The sequence below is a fragment of the Oryctolagus cuniculus genome, chromosome 14, assembly GCF_051225735.1.
Source record: "Oryctolagus cuniculus isolate XC-2025 breed Fujian yellow rabbit chromosome 14, ASM5122573v1, whole genome shotgun sequence".
NCBI lineage: Eukaryota > Metazoa > Chordata > Mammalia > Lagomorpha > Leporidae > Oryctolagus > Oryctolagus cuniculus.
Window position 1 is genome coordinate 61,646,505 of NC_142880.1, and position 15,850 is coordinate 61,662,354.

The 15,850-nt window shown below is 42.8% G+C and overlaps 1 protein-coding gene across 2 annotated transcripts in view; it reads left to right on the top strand.

Moving 5' to 3' along the window:
* Nucleotides 1–11,604, top strand: part of IL7R (interleukin 7 receptor) — a 27,612-nt gene extending 16,008 nt beyond the window's left edge. For both annotated transcript variants that reach the window (XM_002714135.6, XM_089313135.1), the window contains 5 exons: nucleotides 4,868–5,025; nucleotides 6,926–7,094; nucleotides 7,928–8,021; nucleotides 8,964–9,039; nucleotides 9,434–11,604. In XM_002714135.6, coding sequence (XP_002714181.2) covers nucleotides 4,868–5,025; nucleotides 6,926–7,094; nucleotides 7,928–8,021; nucleotides 8,964–9,039; nucleotides 9,434–9,934 — 998 coding nt within the window. In that variant the 3' untranslated portion in view covers nucleotides 9,935–11,604. The remainder of the gene's footprint in view (nucleotides 1–4,867; nucleotides 5,026–6,925; nucleotides 7,095–7,927; nucleotides 8,022–8,963; nucleotides 9,040–9,433) is intronic.
* The last annotated feature ends 4,246 nt before the right edge of the window (nucleotides 11,605–15,850 follow it).

The following is a 15,850-nucleotide window of genomic DNA, read 5'->3' on the forward strand; positions in this document are numbered from 1 at the left end:
TGAGTTGCCTCTCCTTCAAGGAATCTCAATCTATGTTCCTAAAGCCTTCTACATATTAGATGAAAGGCAATCTTATTCACTTAATGTCTAATTATTTAAATTTTAAATATGTCCAACAAATTATCACTGGACTTGTGTTTGGCCAAACAATGAGCACCAAAGCTTACCCAAGTTGACGTTCAGTTAACTATCACACCTTCTAAGGGACATACTACTGAAGAGTGAAACATGGCCAAATACAAATTGGCCTAAAATACACATTATACTTAGTCAAAAATGCATGATAAAAATTGCTTTTCAAATAAACGTTTGCATTGACAAACTCCATATGCATGGTCTCTTTTGGGGGGCCCTATATAATATACATGCTCATAATGATATGAATCAGTAAATCTATTTAAGTATCTGTGTTTAAGCCAATATTAACTATCAATTCACCATTTAGTTATCAATCAAGATAAGAAAATCAAAACAATAAGATTAGGAATATAGATACAAAAGTGTTTGCCATTACTTATAGGTTTGTGATCCTGGGGAAATTAAGTTCTTTTATAAAGCCTCAGAGAAGCCCCATTATAGGGGATTGTCTAACCCAATTATGATGTATGAGTGCAGTGAAATACTATTTGTATTTATTCTACCTCTAGAGATTTACTAGTGAAAGATTATATATAGTGGAAAAATTGTTCAGAGTGATAGAACACATGCATTCTTTTGTCAGTTTTAAATACTATGATTCAGTCTCTCCAAATTCCCAAATGTTCTTCACCCCTCAAAAGGAAAATTAAAGAGAGTGATAATCATTAAAGATAAGAGAGAATGAAAAATATTACTCAGCTTTTTTTTTTTTCACTAGGATGATAAAATAAGAATAAAAACAGAAGTTCCAGGTGTAAACAATTATGTTGGCTAAAAAGGGGGGAAAAAGGCAGATATAGCAGAAAACAACATTGGGGAGGCAGAGGCAGTAACGCAGGTTAACCAGAGAATAACAATGACTGCAACCAGTATGAGTACTGTCTAGTGGGGGACGGGGGCGGGGGGGGTGGCTTCAACAGGTGTTTCTGAGAACATGAACAAGCTGGGTTGTGATCATTTGGAGATAGGGCTCTACGGATGGATGCTGAGCTGTGCACTGCCCAAGGGCACTTTATCTAAAGGTTTTCCGTTTGCATTACAAATATGAGAGCAGGCGGAGCAGGCAGGATTCTTGGTCCTCCAACAAAGCCCTGGAGCACAGAGGAGAGCCCAGTCTTACACAAACCCACACCTGCACAGACGTGTCTGACACCTGTGAACACCACTGTCACATCCAAAGGCTCCAGGTATTACTCTGCCATGTCTGAATCCCCATCTTGCATAATCCCAGTGTTCTTGGAGGCCCACATTCTGCTCCCCCAAGTTGGCTGCACACCTAACATGTCTCATCTGAAAAACAATGGAGAGAGAGGCACATATGTCCACTGCTCATCATGTACACACACACATAACACACACATACACAGCCTGTGGAAGGCGTTGCTGTGAGTCTTCTGGGGATTTGAAAAGCACTCCAAGGCAAGCCAGATGAGAGGTGATAGAGGCAAGTGCCACAACATCTTCTGACTCCTTATGTGGCCTTTTGTTAATGAAAGAACTATTTAACTGGATTTAAACTAATTGAACCCCAGGGCTAAGACTTGCCTGCAACCACCCAGTCTCTTACATTCCCTTCATTAGTGTCCTCTTGCATTCTCACATTTCTTGGCAGAGTCTGATAGAATTGTTTAGATTGTATTCATTTAAGATTATCTTGATTTTCTGGCCAGCACCGTGGCTCACTAGGCTAATCCTCCACCTTGCGTTGCCAGCACACCGGTCGGGGCACCGGATTCTGTCCCGGTTGCCCCTCTTCCAAGCCAGCTCTCTGCTGTGGCCAGGGAGTGCAGTGGAGGACGGCCCAAGTGCTTGGGCCCTGCATCCCATGGGAGACCAGGAGAAGCACCTGGCTCCTGCCTTCGGATCAGCGTGGTGCGCCGGCCGCGGCGGCCATTGGAGGGTGAACCAACGGCAAAGGAAGACCTTTCTCTCTGTCTCTCTCTCTCTCTCTCTGTCCACTCTGCCTGTCAAAAAAAAAAAGATTATATTGATTTTCTAAAAAATGTTGGTTTAAGAGTCAGAGAGAGGGGCTGGCTCCATGGCACAGATTACTCCTCCACCTGCCAGTGCCAGCATCCTATACTGGTGCCGGTACTAGTCCTGGCCACCCCTCTTCCCATCCAGCTCTCTGCAATGGACTGGGAAAGCAATAGAAAATGGCCCAAGTCCTTGGGCCCCTGCACCCGCATGGGAGATCGGGAGGAAGCACTTGGCTCCTGGCTTCAGATGGGCGTAGCTCCGGCCATTGCAGCCATCTGGGGAGTGAACCAGTTGAAGGAAGACCTCTCTCTCTGTCTCTCCTTCTCACTATCTGTAACTCCACCTCTCAAATAAGTAAATTTAAAAATCTTAAAAAAAAAAAAAAAGAGTCAGAGAGAGAACTAGATAGATGATGCTCCCATCTACTGATTCACTTTCCAAATTCTCACAATCGCTGGGTCCGGGCCAGGCCACAGCCAAGAGCCAGAAACTCAGTACAACTCTCCCACATGGGTTGCAGGAATCTAATCAAGTGAGATGTCACATGCTGCCTCTCAGACTCCGCAGGAACAGGAAACTGGAACTGAGCGTCAGAGCCAGGATTCAAACCCAGGTGTTCCAAGTTAAGACACAGGCATCTTAACTAGTGTCTTAACTGCTAGGCAAAATGCCCACCCTAGCACCTTCTTCTGATTTCCTCAAAGACACCGTTTGGGCAAGAGGCAGACCTTTCTGGAGAGGGCCTAGACAAGCCAGGACAAGATAACAAGATATAGAAACAGAAGCTAAATGAAGAAAAGTGAGCCTCAGAGCCAGGCTGAGTTGATTTAAATCCAGTTAAACTATTTCATAGAGTGCTGAACTTAGGTTAATTAAACTCTCTGAGACTCAGTTTCCTCTTGAGTAGAGTCATGATGAGTGGCTGCTGTTTGAAGACAGAATAAGCCCTCAGCACTAGTAGATGTGCAGTCAATTTTAATCCCATTCTTCCCTTAGTTCCACCATTACCAAAAGTCCTTAGGATATGGGGATGGGACAGAGGATTTAGTTCCAGGAGGTTTTGTTGAGAACGCGAATGAGAGGTAGGTTATGAGGGTTGCCGGGAGTCCCTATTGGACTGGGTCTCTCCACCACTGACTTTCCTCCTGCTACCCTCTAGAACATCTTCCCTATGAATGGTGCAGCCCAGGGTACACAAGGGTGAATTTCCCTTTTTACAAGACATCCACTGGTGAAGAAGGGGCCACTTCTTTTTCATCATCCATGGGGAGAGCCATGAGGTGCTCAGGCAATCACCACCACTAACAAGTGACTATGACAACTGGGCCAAATACTGCACCAAGGGTTTCATTTCATTGGGCCAGGAAGCCCAGCTCAGATTGCCTGGAAAGTGATTCAGTCTACTAAGTGGAAGCTTGATGAACACACACCCTCTTATTAACAATAAGATCTGAGATCAGTCACACACAAAAGTAGAGGCCCCATCACTAGACAATCAGCTTCCCAGCCTATGGTAAAACCACGGCTACAAAGTTAAGAATGGAAGTCTCAGTTCAAAGAAGCAAAAGGGACCTGACATCAGCACCTTACTTGGAAACCAATACCTTTCTCAAGGTTTGTTCTCCTAAAGCAATACCCTTCTCCCTCCCACAGCATACCATACATATCACATTTAACCCTAATAGCAGCTTGGGGAGGCATCCAGAAGAACACAGCAGGTCAGAGATAATGCAACTGAGACAGACAGAGGGCACAGTTGAAGATCGCTTTGGAAGTTAAATGCTGGGGCCAAGACAAAGATCTGCTTCTATATAGATAAGTGATATTTTAGGTCCCATCACACAACCTAATTGTATTGGAAGGATGAAGTCTCAGATTTAAATATCTATATTCCCACAGCAAAGATAATAAGTTATTAATATATAATTAATGAGACTGGTGTTGTGGCACAACAAGTTAAACCACTGCCTGTGATGCCAGCATCCCATATGAGTACCAGTTCAAGTCCTGGCTATTCTACTTCCAATCCAGCTTCCTGCTAATAAGCCTAGAAAAGCAATGAAAGTTGGCCCAAGTGTGTGGGCCCCTGCCAGCCACAAGAGAGACCTATATGGAGTCCCAAGATCCTGGCTTCATCCTGGCCCAACCCCAGCCATTGCAGCAGTCTGGGGAGTCAACCAGTGGATAGAAGATTCTCTCTCTCTCTCTCTCTCTCTCTCTCTCCTTCCCTCTCCCTCCCTCCTTCCCTCCCTCCCACTGTGTGTGTGTGAGCTTGTTTTTCAAATAACTAAATAAAATGTTTTTTTAAAAATGTACAATTAGTTTTAGTTGCTATAACAAACGAGCTCCAAAACGTATATTTCAAACTTGTAGTTTGTTTCTGTCACATTAGAGTATTCCTAACCCGTGGTGGTGCTCCTAGAAGCAATATCCAACACTTCTTATCCTGTGCTCCTCTATCTCCCACATGCAATGCCATGGGGGGTGGGGGTGGGGGGTATTTCTGACCAGGATTGGAACTGGGGAGCGTCACTTCCACTCACATTGCTCACAAGACCATGCCCAGCTGCAAGGGAAGCTGGGAAATGCAGTCTGAATTTAAACCTAGAAAGAAGAAGAAATGGCCTTCTAAACAGTTAGCCAGTTGTTGATTCAGGATCAGATCGAGGTTCAAAGTAGATGGACTTTAAAAATTGTAATTATCCCCTGGTCTATACTCAGATTTATTGTTTTCTTCTTCCCTTCCCAGTTAAACCTGAACCTCCGTTTGACATAAAAGCTACCTATCGTAAGGGAGCAAATGACTTTATGGTGACATTTAATACATCGCACTTGCAAAAGCAGTATGTAAATCAATTAATACATGATGTAGCCTACCGCCAGGAAAAAGATGAAGGCAACTGGATGGTATGTAGATCAACCTCGTTCTTACAATAGAAACCTCTTAATGTTCTAGCTTTCATTGTCTCAGAAATGCATCTAGCCTAGGAGGGCTGAACCATTTTGTCTCCAAACATACCCTTTATTGAAAGAAGCTCCCAATATTGTTGACACAGATAAACCTATGGTGGCAGATAGGCACTTAACTTAGTTTTTTCCCCAAAAATGTTAGCTGTCCTGGGACCATTTGTTTATTCTTCCTTTCTTCAACAGAGTTGTTTTTCCACTGGTGCAATGTTCAGATAAATAATGGAAGAGGGAAGGATGAAGGTCATCTTTTTGTGTGAGTGTCAAGGAGGGGTGAGTAGAAGGAGTGAACAAGTGCTTCAGCCCCACAAAATGCGGATATTTCCTCACCCATCCTGTTCTACCTCTGATATTTTTCTTGTTTTATTTGTTGTATTTATAATATTTCTAGCTTAGTTAGATAATAATTTAGATTGAGGCCAAGTTGATCTTCTTTATTTGGAGACCTCAAAAAGTATCACACTTCCAGAGAAACATCAGGCGCAAACACCCCTGGAGAGCATCACCAAGTCACAGTCACAGTTGGGTTCCTGAGATTTGTGAGGGCAGCAGGAGGTAAGAAGATGAGTAGGCAGAATGTTTGCCCTTTTATTCAGCAAAGTAGCAACTTAGTTTTCACCCTGGATGGCTGATGTAGACAGGTACTTAGTCCCATTTTCTTCATGAGTCTCCCAGATGGGAAATATCTGGCTATCCCTGCAACCTGTTTGGGCAAAGAGGTGGGAGAAAAGTCAAGTACTCAGGCTATCAGTTTTGTCATAGCCTGCTAGACTAAGTCCTGCTGCTCCGTTCCCCGCAGACAGAAAACAGAAGGCTGGTTCTCTTTCCCAAGGCTCAGAAAGTACCTTCATATCCCTCCTGTTTGCTTGGGCTAGGATCAGCCTTGTGGGCTTGCAGTGTGGTATGGTGTGCTGGGTATAGTACCGGGGTCATCCCTTGTCAGAGCCCCTCTCCTGGCTGCTGCAGCAAGAGGTTTCCAACTTAAACAAATCATACTTTGTTCAAAAAAAAAAAAAAAAGAGAGTGAGAGAGAGAGAAGAGAAGAGAAGAGAAGAGAAGAAAAAAGAAATGTAGTACCTACCCCAAACCACTTGTTCACTCCTTCTACTCACCCCTCCTTGACACACACACAAAAAGGTGACCTTGATCCTTCCCTCTTCCATTATTTATTTATCTGAACATTGCACCAGTGGGAAAACAACTCTGTTGGAGAAAAGAAGAATAAACCAATGGTTCTAGGACAGCTAACATTTTTGGGGAAAAAGCTAAGTTAAATGCCTATCTGCGGCCATAGGTTTATCTGCGACAACATATCCAATAATCAAAGGCAAGTTAAATGTCAGAATTAAATTGTCACATACACAGCAGAAAGCTGGTTAATGCCTTTAATATATAAAGAGTTCCTATAAATCATTCAGAGAGACAAATATCACAATAAGAAAACAAACCAAAGAAATCGGAAAAGTTCCACAAAATTATAAATGCAACAAGTGTATGAAAACTGATAATAAAATAAATATAAATGTTATGACAACTGATATTACTTCTTATCTATCAGGTTGACAGAATATGTTTTTCTTAAGAATGATGCACAGTGTTGGGATATTATCACCTCTTTAATGCTATTCTCAATGTAAAATGGTATACTCCTGAAGAGAAATAATTCTTGTTCACTAACCCCACCTTTCACCTTTCCTTGGCATGTGAAAGGGGAGAGAAAGAAATGAAAATGTTGTTGTATAATTACATGGTTAAAGGAATTTAACTTGAAATGACTCAGGAGGTCCGAGATGCACTTCTTTTCCCACCCTACCATATAATGACTTATTTTACTCTTTAGCATGTGAATTTATCCAGCACAAAGCTGACACTCCTGCAGAGAAAGCTACAACCTGATGCGATGTATGAGATTCGAGTCCGATCCATCCCTAATAGCAACTATTTTGAAGGCTTCTGGAGCGATTGGAGCCCAAGTACTCATTTCAGAACACCAGAGAACCATAGGGCAGGTAAGGAGTAGCTGTAGAGAGCACTTGTCTCCTTGGACGTTTTGCACAACAAAGTGTGATCGACAGAGTGGGGTAGAAATTGATGACACAGACTAGCATGTTAGGACTCCCCAGAGAGTGTGCCTACACTATTTCACTATTTTTTGCCCCTTTTGTGAAGAACAAGAAATCAATGGGAATGGATCCTTAGTAGCAGGTAATTGGTGAGAATTGTGTGGGTGGCACTGGCCTGAGTATATCTGAAAACTGCTAATAATTTGGAACAAAATGCCCACACTATGCCTCCCATTCACCAGTTTAGGTTTGGATCAAATTGGCTGCTTTCTCTAAGACTCCTGTGGGGAACATCTTCACTGATGGCATGCCCTTGGGATCTAGGAAGTTAGAACAACCAGTAGAACCACAAAACATGGCAGGCCTCTGGACACAGGAGTACCACACGTAGATCTTTCCTTTTCACATTTTTGGAAGAACTGTTCTTCATGTCAGCTTCCATTTGTACCCTACAACTTGCTGTGACTGCAGACGGAACATGGATCTGCTCTGCTCTGGTTACTTTCCCCTGGGGGTAGATGTTGTATAGGGAATGGTGGTCCCTTGACACTAGATCACTTTTACATTTCAAGTGGCCAATGTTCTGGTCTTGGTGGCCCAAGTCACTGCCCCTTAAGCCAAAATTCCCCCTTAAAGTTAGAATATTATCTTGTTTACTGAAGAGTAGCTTTCAATAAGCAGTAAATGGGCCCAATTAATAGATAAACTCAAAGCATTCTGAAAGTCTACCCCACTTCATGCTTACTGAATGCTAACCATGATGTATCCTTGTGTTCCAGGGGAGATAGATCCTGTCCTCCTAACTGTCAGCATTCTGAGTTTCTGCTCTGTGGTTCTTTTGGCTATCTTGGCCTGTGTATTATGGAAAAAAAGGTGACTTTCTTCAACTCATCAAGAGGGTGATTGTGTGGGATCCCAGACAGTCCAAACTTGACTTCTCCATTTATTGAGTTCTCTCTTTGTTGATGAGAAAACTGCAGTGGAGGATGATAGGTCATTTCGGGAACTACAGTCCTTGCTGCCCCTCCCATTCTCTGGCATGAGTGAATTTCCACAATTGATTTCTTAAGAGACAAAAATATAGAAACTGGGCACAAGGCAAACCTTTTCCCCAAAATAAGAATTATGAAAGGTAATTTATCCCAAACTTTTCTTCTAAAGTCTTCTAAAGGGTGTAGTAGAAACCCCATGGAAATGCAAAATGTACTAGAAGTCCAACTGCAGTATGTAAACTCATGAGACTTTTGGTTCATTATGAAAATGATGTTTTAAATATACTCTACTTAAGTTATTTAATGGTCTAGGAAGTTGCCCTCAGCACAAGACCATTGGATCTCCAGGATTACAAATACCACAATTTGAACAGTACTGCCTTAAAGAAATGCCCCTTGGGTAACTTAGAAAACATTTTCCACATCTACCAAAATTAGGATGGAAGAGTCACTGCCACTAAAGACAAAGACAACATCATCTATATTGAGCGTAAGCGGCCAAAAAAATTTTTTTAGAACCTTAGCTACAGCAAAACTACTGCATTGAAAGCTCTTGGTTCCTTCCCACTGGAGTTCCTTTACAGAAGTGTGTCACTGTCATGTCTATTCACAGAGTAGTTTAACAGTGACTTCTGGCCTAATCCCATCTCAGATAGATGGAGCCCTGAGGCCAGAGAAGCAACTCATCGTTCTTAGTCATCCATTAGATGTGGAAGAGTCAAAACTAGAAACTTGCCCTTCTGATTCCTGGCCCAGAGTCAGTGGGAAAATCTGTTGTGCCTGCTCCCTCTGTTATTCATGTGTCAATTTTCTCTGATTTCAGGATTAAGCCTATGATATGGCCCAGTATCCCTGATCATAAGAAAACTCTGGAACAACTCTGTAAGAAACCAAAAAAGGTAAGTGCTTCTTGTACACCAACAGGCATTATGTTAATAGCATCCCCATATGCAAGAACAATATTCTGGAATAAGGAATAGTTGAACCTCATCCCATAACTAGATTCCTCCTAAAACCCTAACTGCATCTTCCTTGAAGTGGGGAACTAGAATGAGATACAGGTCTCCGGACTTTTGGGCTTCCCAGTGTTGCAGTGAACATCCCATGGTCACTTCAAACCCTGAAGCACCACAGCACCTCCAGAATCTAAGAGTCAACTGAGAAACAGGTGGATAATTCTCTGCCATTACATGGCAAACCTACCAGAAATTTCTTCAGAACTTTTCTAACCAGAATGTTTGGGAGGACAACTCTCTGGTGCTGCTTTGATGCCTTTTCTCTTTTCCTATGCAGAATTTGAATGTGAGCTTCAATCCGGAAAGTTTCCTGGACTGTCAGATTCATGAGGTGGATGGCATTCAAGCTAGAGATGAAGTGGAAGGCTTCCTGCAAGATATTTTCCCTCCACAGCCAGAGAAGTCTGAGAAGCAGAAATGTGGAGCAGGAGCTCAAAGCTCCAGCTGCCCATCCAATGTTACAATCATCACCCCAGAAACTTTCAGAGAGTCACCCCCCAGATTCCTAACTGAGAATTTCAGTGCATGTGATTCCCCTGTACTGCTCTCTTTCAGGTCCCAAAATGGCAGAGAGAGTGGCCAAGGTGGGTCTCATGTATACCATGGCCTCCTGCTTAGTCCTGGTACTACAAACAGCACACCAATCCCTCCATTTCCTCCCCAGTCAGGAATCCTGACATTGAACCCAGTTGCCCAAGGACAGCCCATCCTCACTTCCCTGGGACCAGGTCAAGAAGAAGCATATGTCTCCATGTCCAGCTTCTACCAAAACCAGTGAATTTTAAGAAACCCAGGGACTGAATCTATTATGATCAACAAAGATGACTGAGAGAGAAAGGTCTAGAGTGCATTCTCTCCCTCATAAAGAAGAAAAAATTAAAGCAATCATATTACATAGTCTACAGGATGCTAAAACATCTTGGCTCAGCAGCATTCAACAAATGACAGGAGCCTTCTGCTTCTCCTGCTGATAGGTCATGAGGTTTCAAGAGACTCGATGATTTAATGATTTAAGAACATAAAGCAGGAAAGAATGAAATAAAGAGTGAAGGAAGGATGGAGTAATGAGGAAGGCAAGAGGGAGTAAGAGAAGAAAAAAATATCAAGGAATGACAGCTACTATTATCAGAACTTATTATAGATCTAATGCTGTGCTAAGTGCTCCACACATCTTGTCCCACTGCCTTCCCACGATAATCCTGGGATATGGGTGCAATTATTATTATTTTATTTTTATAGAATTAAGGAGTTAAATATCTTGTCCAATAGCCCCACTCAGTGAGGAGTGGAACCAAGATATGAGGGTTGAGAGCTGGCTACTCCCCACTGAACCAAGTGATTTTCTCTCAAATACAGACCATTCCATTTATGAAAGCCAAATGGCACTAATAATAATAGCAAGCAGAGTGATTTACTATCCAACCTGGATCATTCTTGAAAGTGACAGAGGAAGTTTTAAAAATTACTCTAGAATAATAAGCATAAATTAGGACAGACTTAGGCAAATGTAAACATGTGTTCACCTGATTAAAGTGACTGAAGGAAGAAAGTGGGAGAGATACAGCCTCATGGGTGTGAAGTTCTGTGATCAGCCAGGTCCAAAGCAAGCCGCAAAGGCAAGAAAAAAAAGTCCCAGTTGATTTTTTTGTTCTGCAAATAAGCTCAAGAAGGAATAGATCAGAAATCCAGAATTTCTCCTGATGATACCAAAACCAAGACCCTTTTGCTGATACCACCCAACTATATCCATTCATGATCTCAAAAGAACCTGTCATTGTCCATGGACCATAGCACACTTGACTGATAAGCAGTGGAATAACCCTACCTGTGTGTACAGATACTGTCCCAGTCCGAACACATTCCCAAATTGTCTCAGGTTCTACAGCCTTCAACACTGCTAAAAATGTCATGGAGAACTTATAACCACATGCAGTGAGTGAGCCAATTGTGGCTACGTCCTTGAAAATAGATAGGAGACCTATCATTAATAGCTGACACTTGTTCTTGCTTTTTTTGTTTAAATGAATTTCTAATGATGAGCTCAAACCCAGTCAAGGTAACTAAGCAATTTCAACTCAAGAGAGGGAACCAATCCCTCTCCCACAGACCCCTAAACCTGGCTGTTCTTAGAGCCACAAAGGGCAGAGGGAGTACAGAGTTGTGAGGGAGGACAAAGCCTTGTTTGAAGTTTGTTGTTGTTGTTTATGTTTTGAATTTTCTTTTATTTTTTCTGCTTCTACTTTGTCTAGGGGAACTAAATGTTTTTACTTTTTTATTTTTTTGTTTATTTTGTTTTGTGCCATCTGTGAATGGGATTTTAAGTTGTAGACTAGTAGTCTTTATCTGTTGGCCCAGTAATAACCAGACCATTTTATTCTTCAAATGAGAGCTTTACTTTCTAACGTGCTTTCCTCTGCATCAGGAGTAATGGCTGTATCAGACCACAATCTCTTGCGTTTGTTTCTTGCTTTTCAAGGCACTTCTGTAAGTGTTCTCTTTCACCTCCTTGGCAAGCACATGTAGAGACTGCTATGTAACCCCCATAGCGTCAGGCACAGGGGATCTGAAGACAAATGAGGACATGACTCTGAAAAATCTAAAACAAAAAAAGTGACAAGTTGGAAACAGATTATTTAATATTGCAAAATGCTGTGATAGAGGCATATTGAAAGTGCCCTCTTGGAGATAGGGAAAATGCCACCAAAATGGTGTAAGCTTGCACGAAGGAAAAGTTTAGTCTTCCTGATGCAGAAATGGCAAGAAACATGTTTCCATCAGATGAGCAGATGTCCTTTGCCTTTTGTGGAAATGACAGCCAAGTCTGAAAGAAGAGGTCACTCAAAATTTCGTGCCCAACCTAGGCTTTTACTACCTGACCACAGGGATGCTTTGAAGTATCTGTTGGCATCTTCTTGACTTATGTTAAAATTAGGCCACAGAGAGGACAGGTAATTCAATTCACGTGTTAAGTCAGGACTGGAGGCATATAGAAAATCTCTAAAAAGAATGGAGCCTCTGGAGGACTTTTGAATTCCCTGTAGCCCTGAAATTCTGTTTTAGTGTTGTTTGGCATACAGTATCATTTGAGTTTATTGTGTGTGTGTATGTTGTGTGTGTGTATGTTGTCTATGCGTGTGTGTTAATGAAAACATTTAAAATCCATGTATTATACTCTTATAATCATTATTGCTGCTCATGCTTGATTATCTACTCAGGGAAGTTGTATAATGTAAGTTTACTAATTAGTTTCACTCAACTCCTTATGGACTTCATTAAGAAAGAGAAACTCCTGGCAAGAGATAATGTATAAGTCAGATACATAAACTGACCGTTCTAAATAGTACAAAGTGAAAAAAAAAAAGATTGAAAATTACGCAACTAATTCAGACAAACCACCATGTCTGGGTCTAGCAGGCCCTGGCTTCTTTGCATGATTTTCTACCAGCCTGGCCTGTCCCATCAATGTTGTTTCTATGGGACTTTGCCTCAGAAAATCAAAGTGCGGGCTATGCTTTTCTGGAGGGGCTACAAAATTTGAAACTGACCAGGAAGATAATGAGAATATTTCAAGGGTGCCTGCAAATGATATAAATCAGATGGAGTTATTGCCAGCTCAGAGGTTTTTCTGTAGGATTGCTCTTAAAAGTATCCATCATTCACTACAGTGAAGGTCTATGATTGGACTGTGTACTTTTCACATGCATTAAAACATTTCACAGAGCTGCTAAATACATAAGTGCACAATGTGTGTTACCATCTCGTATTTAATAAAATTATATTGAGCTCTTTGTGGTTGTGCTTGTCTTGTGTGAAAACAACAAATGGAGAGCTACCTAGAAGGGACATGGCCACTGAAAACACTGATAGTATTAACCATCATTTTATGGGTTTTAGAGGTTTATTTGTTTATTTGAAAGGCAGAGTTACAGAGAGAGAGAAGCAGAGACAGAGAGCAAGATCTTCATCTGTTCACATTCCAAATGCCTGCAACAGCCAGATCTGGGCCAGGCTACAGCCAGGAGCCAGGAGATTCCTCAGGGTCTCTCAGATTTGAACCATATTCCACTGCTTTCTCAGGTGCATTAGCAGGGAGCCAGGTAGGAAGTGCAGTCAGGACTTGAACCAGTGCTTATATGTGATGCTGGTGCTGCAGGCAGCGGCTTGACCCTCTGAGCTGCAGCGTTGGCCTCTTATGGGTTTTAATGTTCAGAGGATTCTTTCTTCACCAGTTAAGTAGTCAATTAATTTACTTAACTAATAGCAATTTGTTGAGGACTGCTCTACACTTCTTGGCACTGCGCAAGGCACCAGGGTTAGAGAGATGAAGTGGGATACTGCCAGCTCATGACTGCCTGGGAACAAAGGCACCTAAGAATAGTCACAAGGTCACACCATTGCTTTATAGTTAAAAACAATTGAGCAAGATTCTTAGGTTTAAGTAATAGAAACCAATTTTGTCTAATTTGAGCCAAAAAGGGATGCATTAAAGGCTCTTAGAGAATATCTGGAAGGGTCAAAGAGCCAGCCTTGAAGACCACAGAACCACCTGTGCCTCTGTGACTGGTTCCTCCAGAAACTGAAAGCAGTCACCTCCAGTGTTGTCACTCAGCCCCAGAGTGGTCTCAACAGCCATGTCCAGTGGCTCACATCTCTGGTTGCAGTTGAAATGAGGCTATGGATGATGGCAGCAAAGACTCCTTTATATGCCTGGGCCCTAGTAATGGGGAGCAAAGAGAACATCAAGGTCTCCCTCTCGTACCAAAGTGGGCAGGCACTGCTTCATAGAATAGAGCACTCCCCAAATACTGGATGGCGTTTCCCTGGCCACTTGAGAAGGAAGAACGAAAACAAGATAAGTTGCATCAGGAAAGAAGTACCAAATTGGGGCAGTGGGAAGAAGGTCACTGTCGCTCCCCGTCTTCGTGGGGGAACGACACAAGACCCTGCCTAGGCTTCATATCTGAGAACGGCACCATTATGTCACTCCCCGTCTTCGTGGAGGAACGACACAGGACCCTGCGCTGTTCTTTCGTCTACTCGGCCCTCCCCGGGTTTGCTGCTGGTTCCTCCCGGGTTGGCTACCGACCCTTCCACCTCCGTGGAAGGGGATGTTCCTGGTGCATACCGTCTCTCTCCTCCTTTATAGTCCTCCTCCGCCAATCCCAACTCGGCTGCCCACACGCCGAGTACGCTGCTCTCCTCCAATCAGGAGCAGGATCAGCTCCTGGAGGTCAGCACTCAGGTTGGCAAGAGGCAGCTGCGTAGAAGCTGTTTTCTCCTCTCCCAGTGCCATATTGTGGGAGAGCAGATGCATAGAATAAGTCTTAATTCCAGTAACTCAGTCCAGTCCGAGTTGCTCCCCACAGTCACAATGATATGGCAGTGTAGGATGTGTCTGAGTGTCCCAGGTCATGGAGCCCGAAGCGCAGAAAGAGTTTTTCATGGCAGAGCAAACTCATGTCCAAAGTCATCAAAGTGTGAGAAAGAGTGGAATATTTGGGCAGTAACAAATAGGGAAACTCAGATGGTTATGCCCCCTTGGCTGTTTTAACTGGAGGCAGTAATGCGTTGATAGATACTCCAGAAATTCATATAAGGGGTCCCTTCATAAAAATTAATATATATTTACCTCGTACATTTTACTTCAATTTAAACCATATGGTTCTATTTTTGTTTAAAACTCAATCACAATGTCATAGTCCGTTTTGGCTGCTATAATAAAATTCTTTTCATAGACAAGGTAGCTTATTAACAACAGAAGTTTATTTGTCATAGTTCAAAAGACTGGGAAGTCCAAGACCAAGGTGCCAGCACAGTCAGATTTGGGTGGGGACCTTCTTCCATTTGCAGACTGCCAACTTCTCTCTGTGTCCTCCCATGGTGGATGGAGCAAATACATTCTCTTGGGCCTCTAGTCCCAAGGACCCCACCCCCACCCCACCCCAGCATCTTAATAACATCACCTTGGAGGCTAGAATTTCAAAGTATGGATCTGGGGGCAGAGCATAACACAAACAATCAGACCATAGCATGTTTCAAGGCCAAGACTTACTCACAGCAGGGGCACCATTGATCATAGTGTCACTGTGTTTTTACTAGATAACACACTGATAATATATCATCTACTCTTTCTAGTTTTACTTTCTTTAAAATGGGAAAGGACTTTAAAATACTTGCAAAGAGGCCAGCGCCGCGGCTCAATAGGCTAATTCTCCGCCTGTGGCGCCGGCACACCGGGTTCTAGTCCCGGTCAGGGCACCAGATTCTGTCCCGGTTGCCCCTCTTCCAGACCAGCTCTCTGCTATGGCCCAGAGTGCAGTGGAAGATGGCCCAAGTCCTTGGGCCGTGCACCCCATGGGAGACCAGGAGAAGCACCTGCTCCTGCCGTCGGATCAGCGCAGTGCACCAGCCACAGCTCATCGGCCGCGATGGCCATTGGAGGGTGAACCAACGGCAAAAAAGGAAGACCTTTCTCTCTGTCTCTCTCTCTCACTGTCCATTCTGCCTGTTAAAAAAAAAAAAAATACTTGCAAAGAAATTTGAGTGGAGAGGCTAAGTTTTTTATAGATTACCTGCTCCCAAGTGATTTATTGTTACTTTTCCACCTCAATTTGCTATCAATGTCTTTTCAATATACCCATATCAAGTCTTTTCAGAACACTCAAAGGAGTCCTTGGAGATGAATCACTGTCTT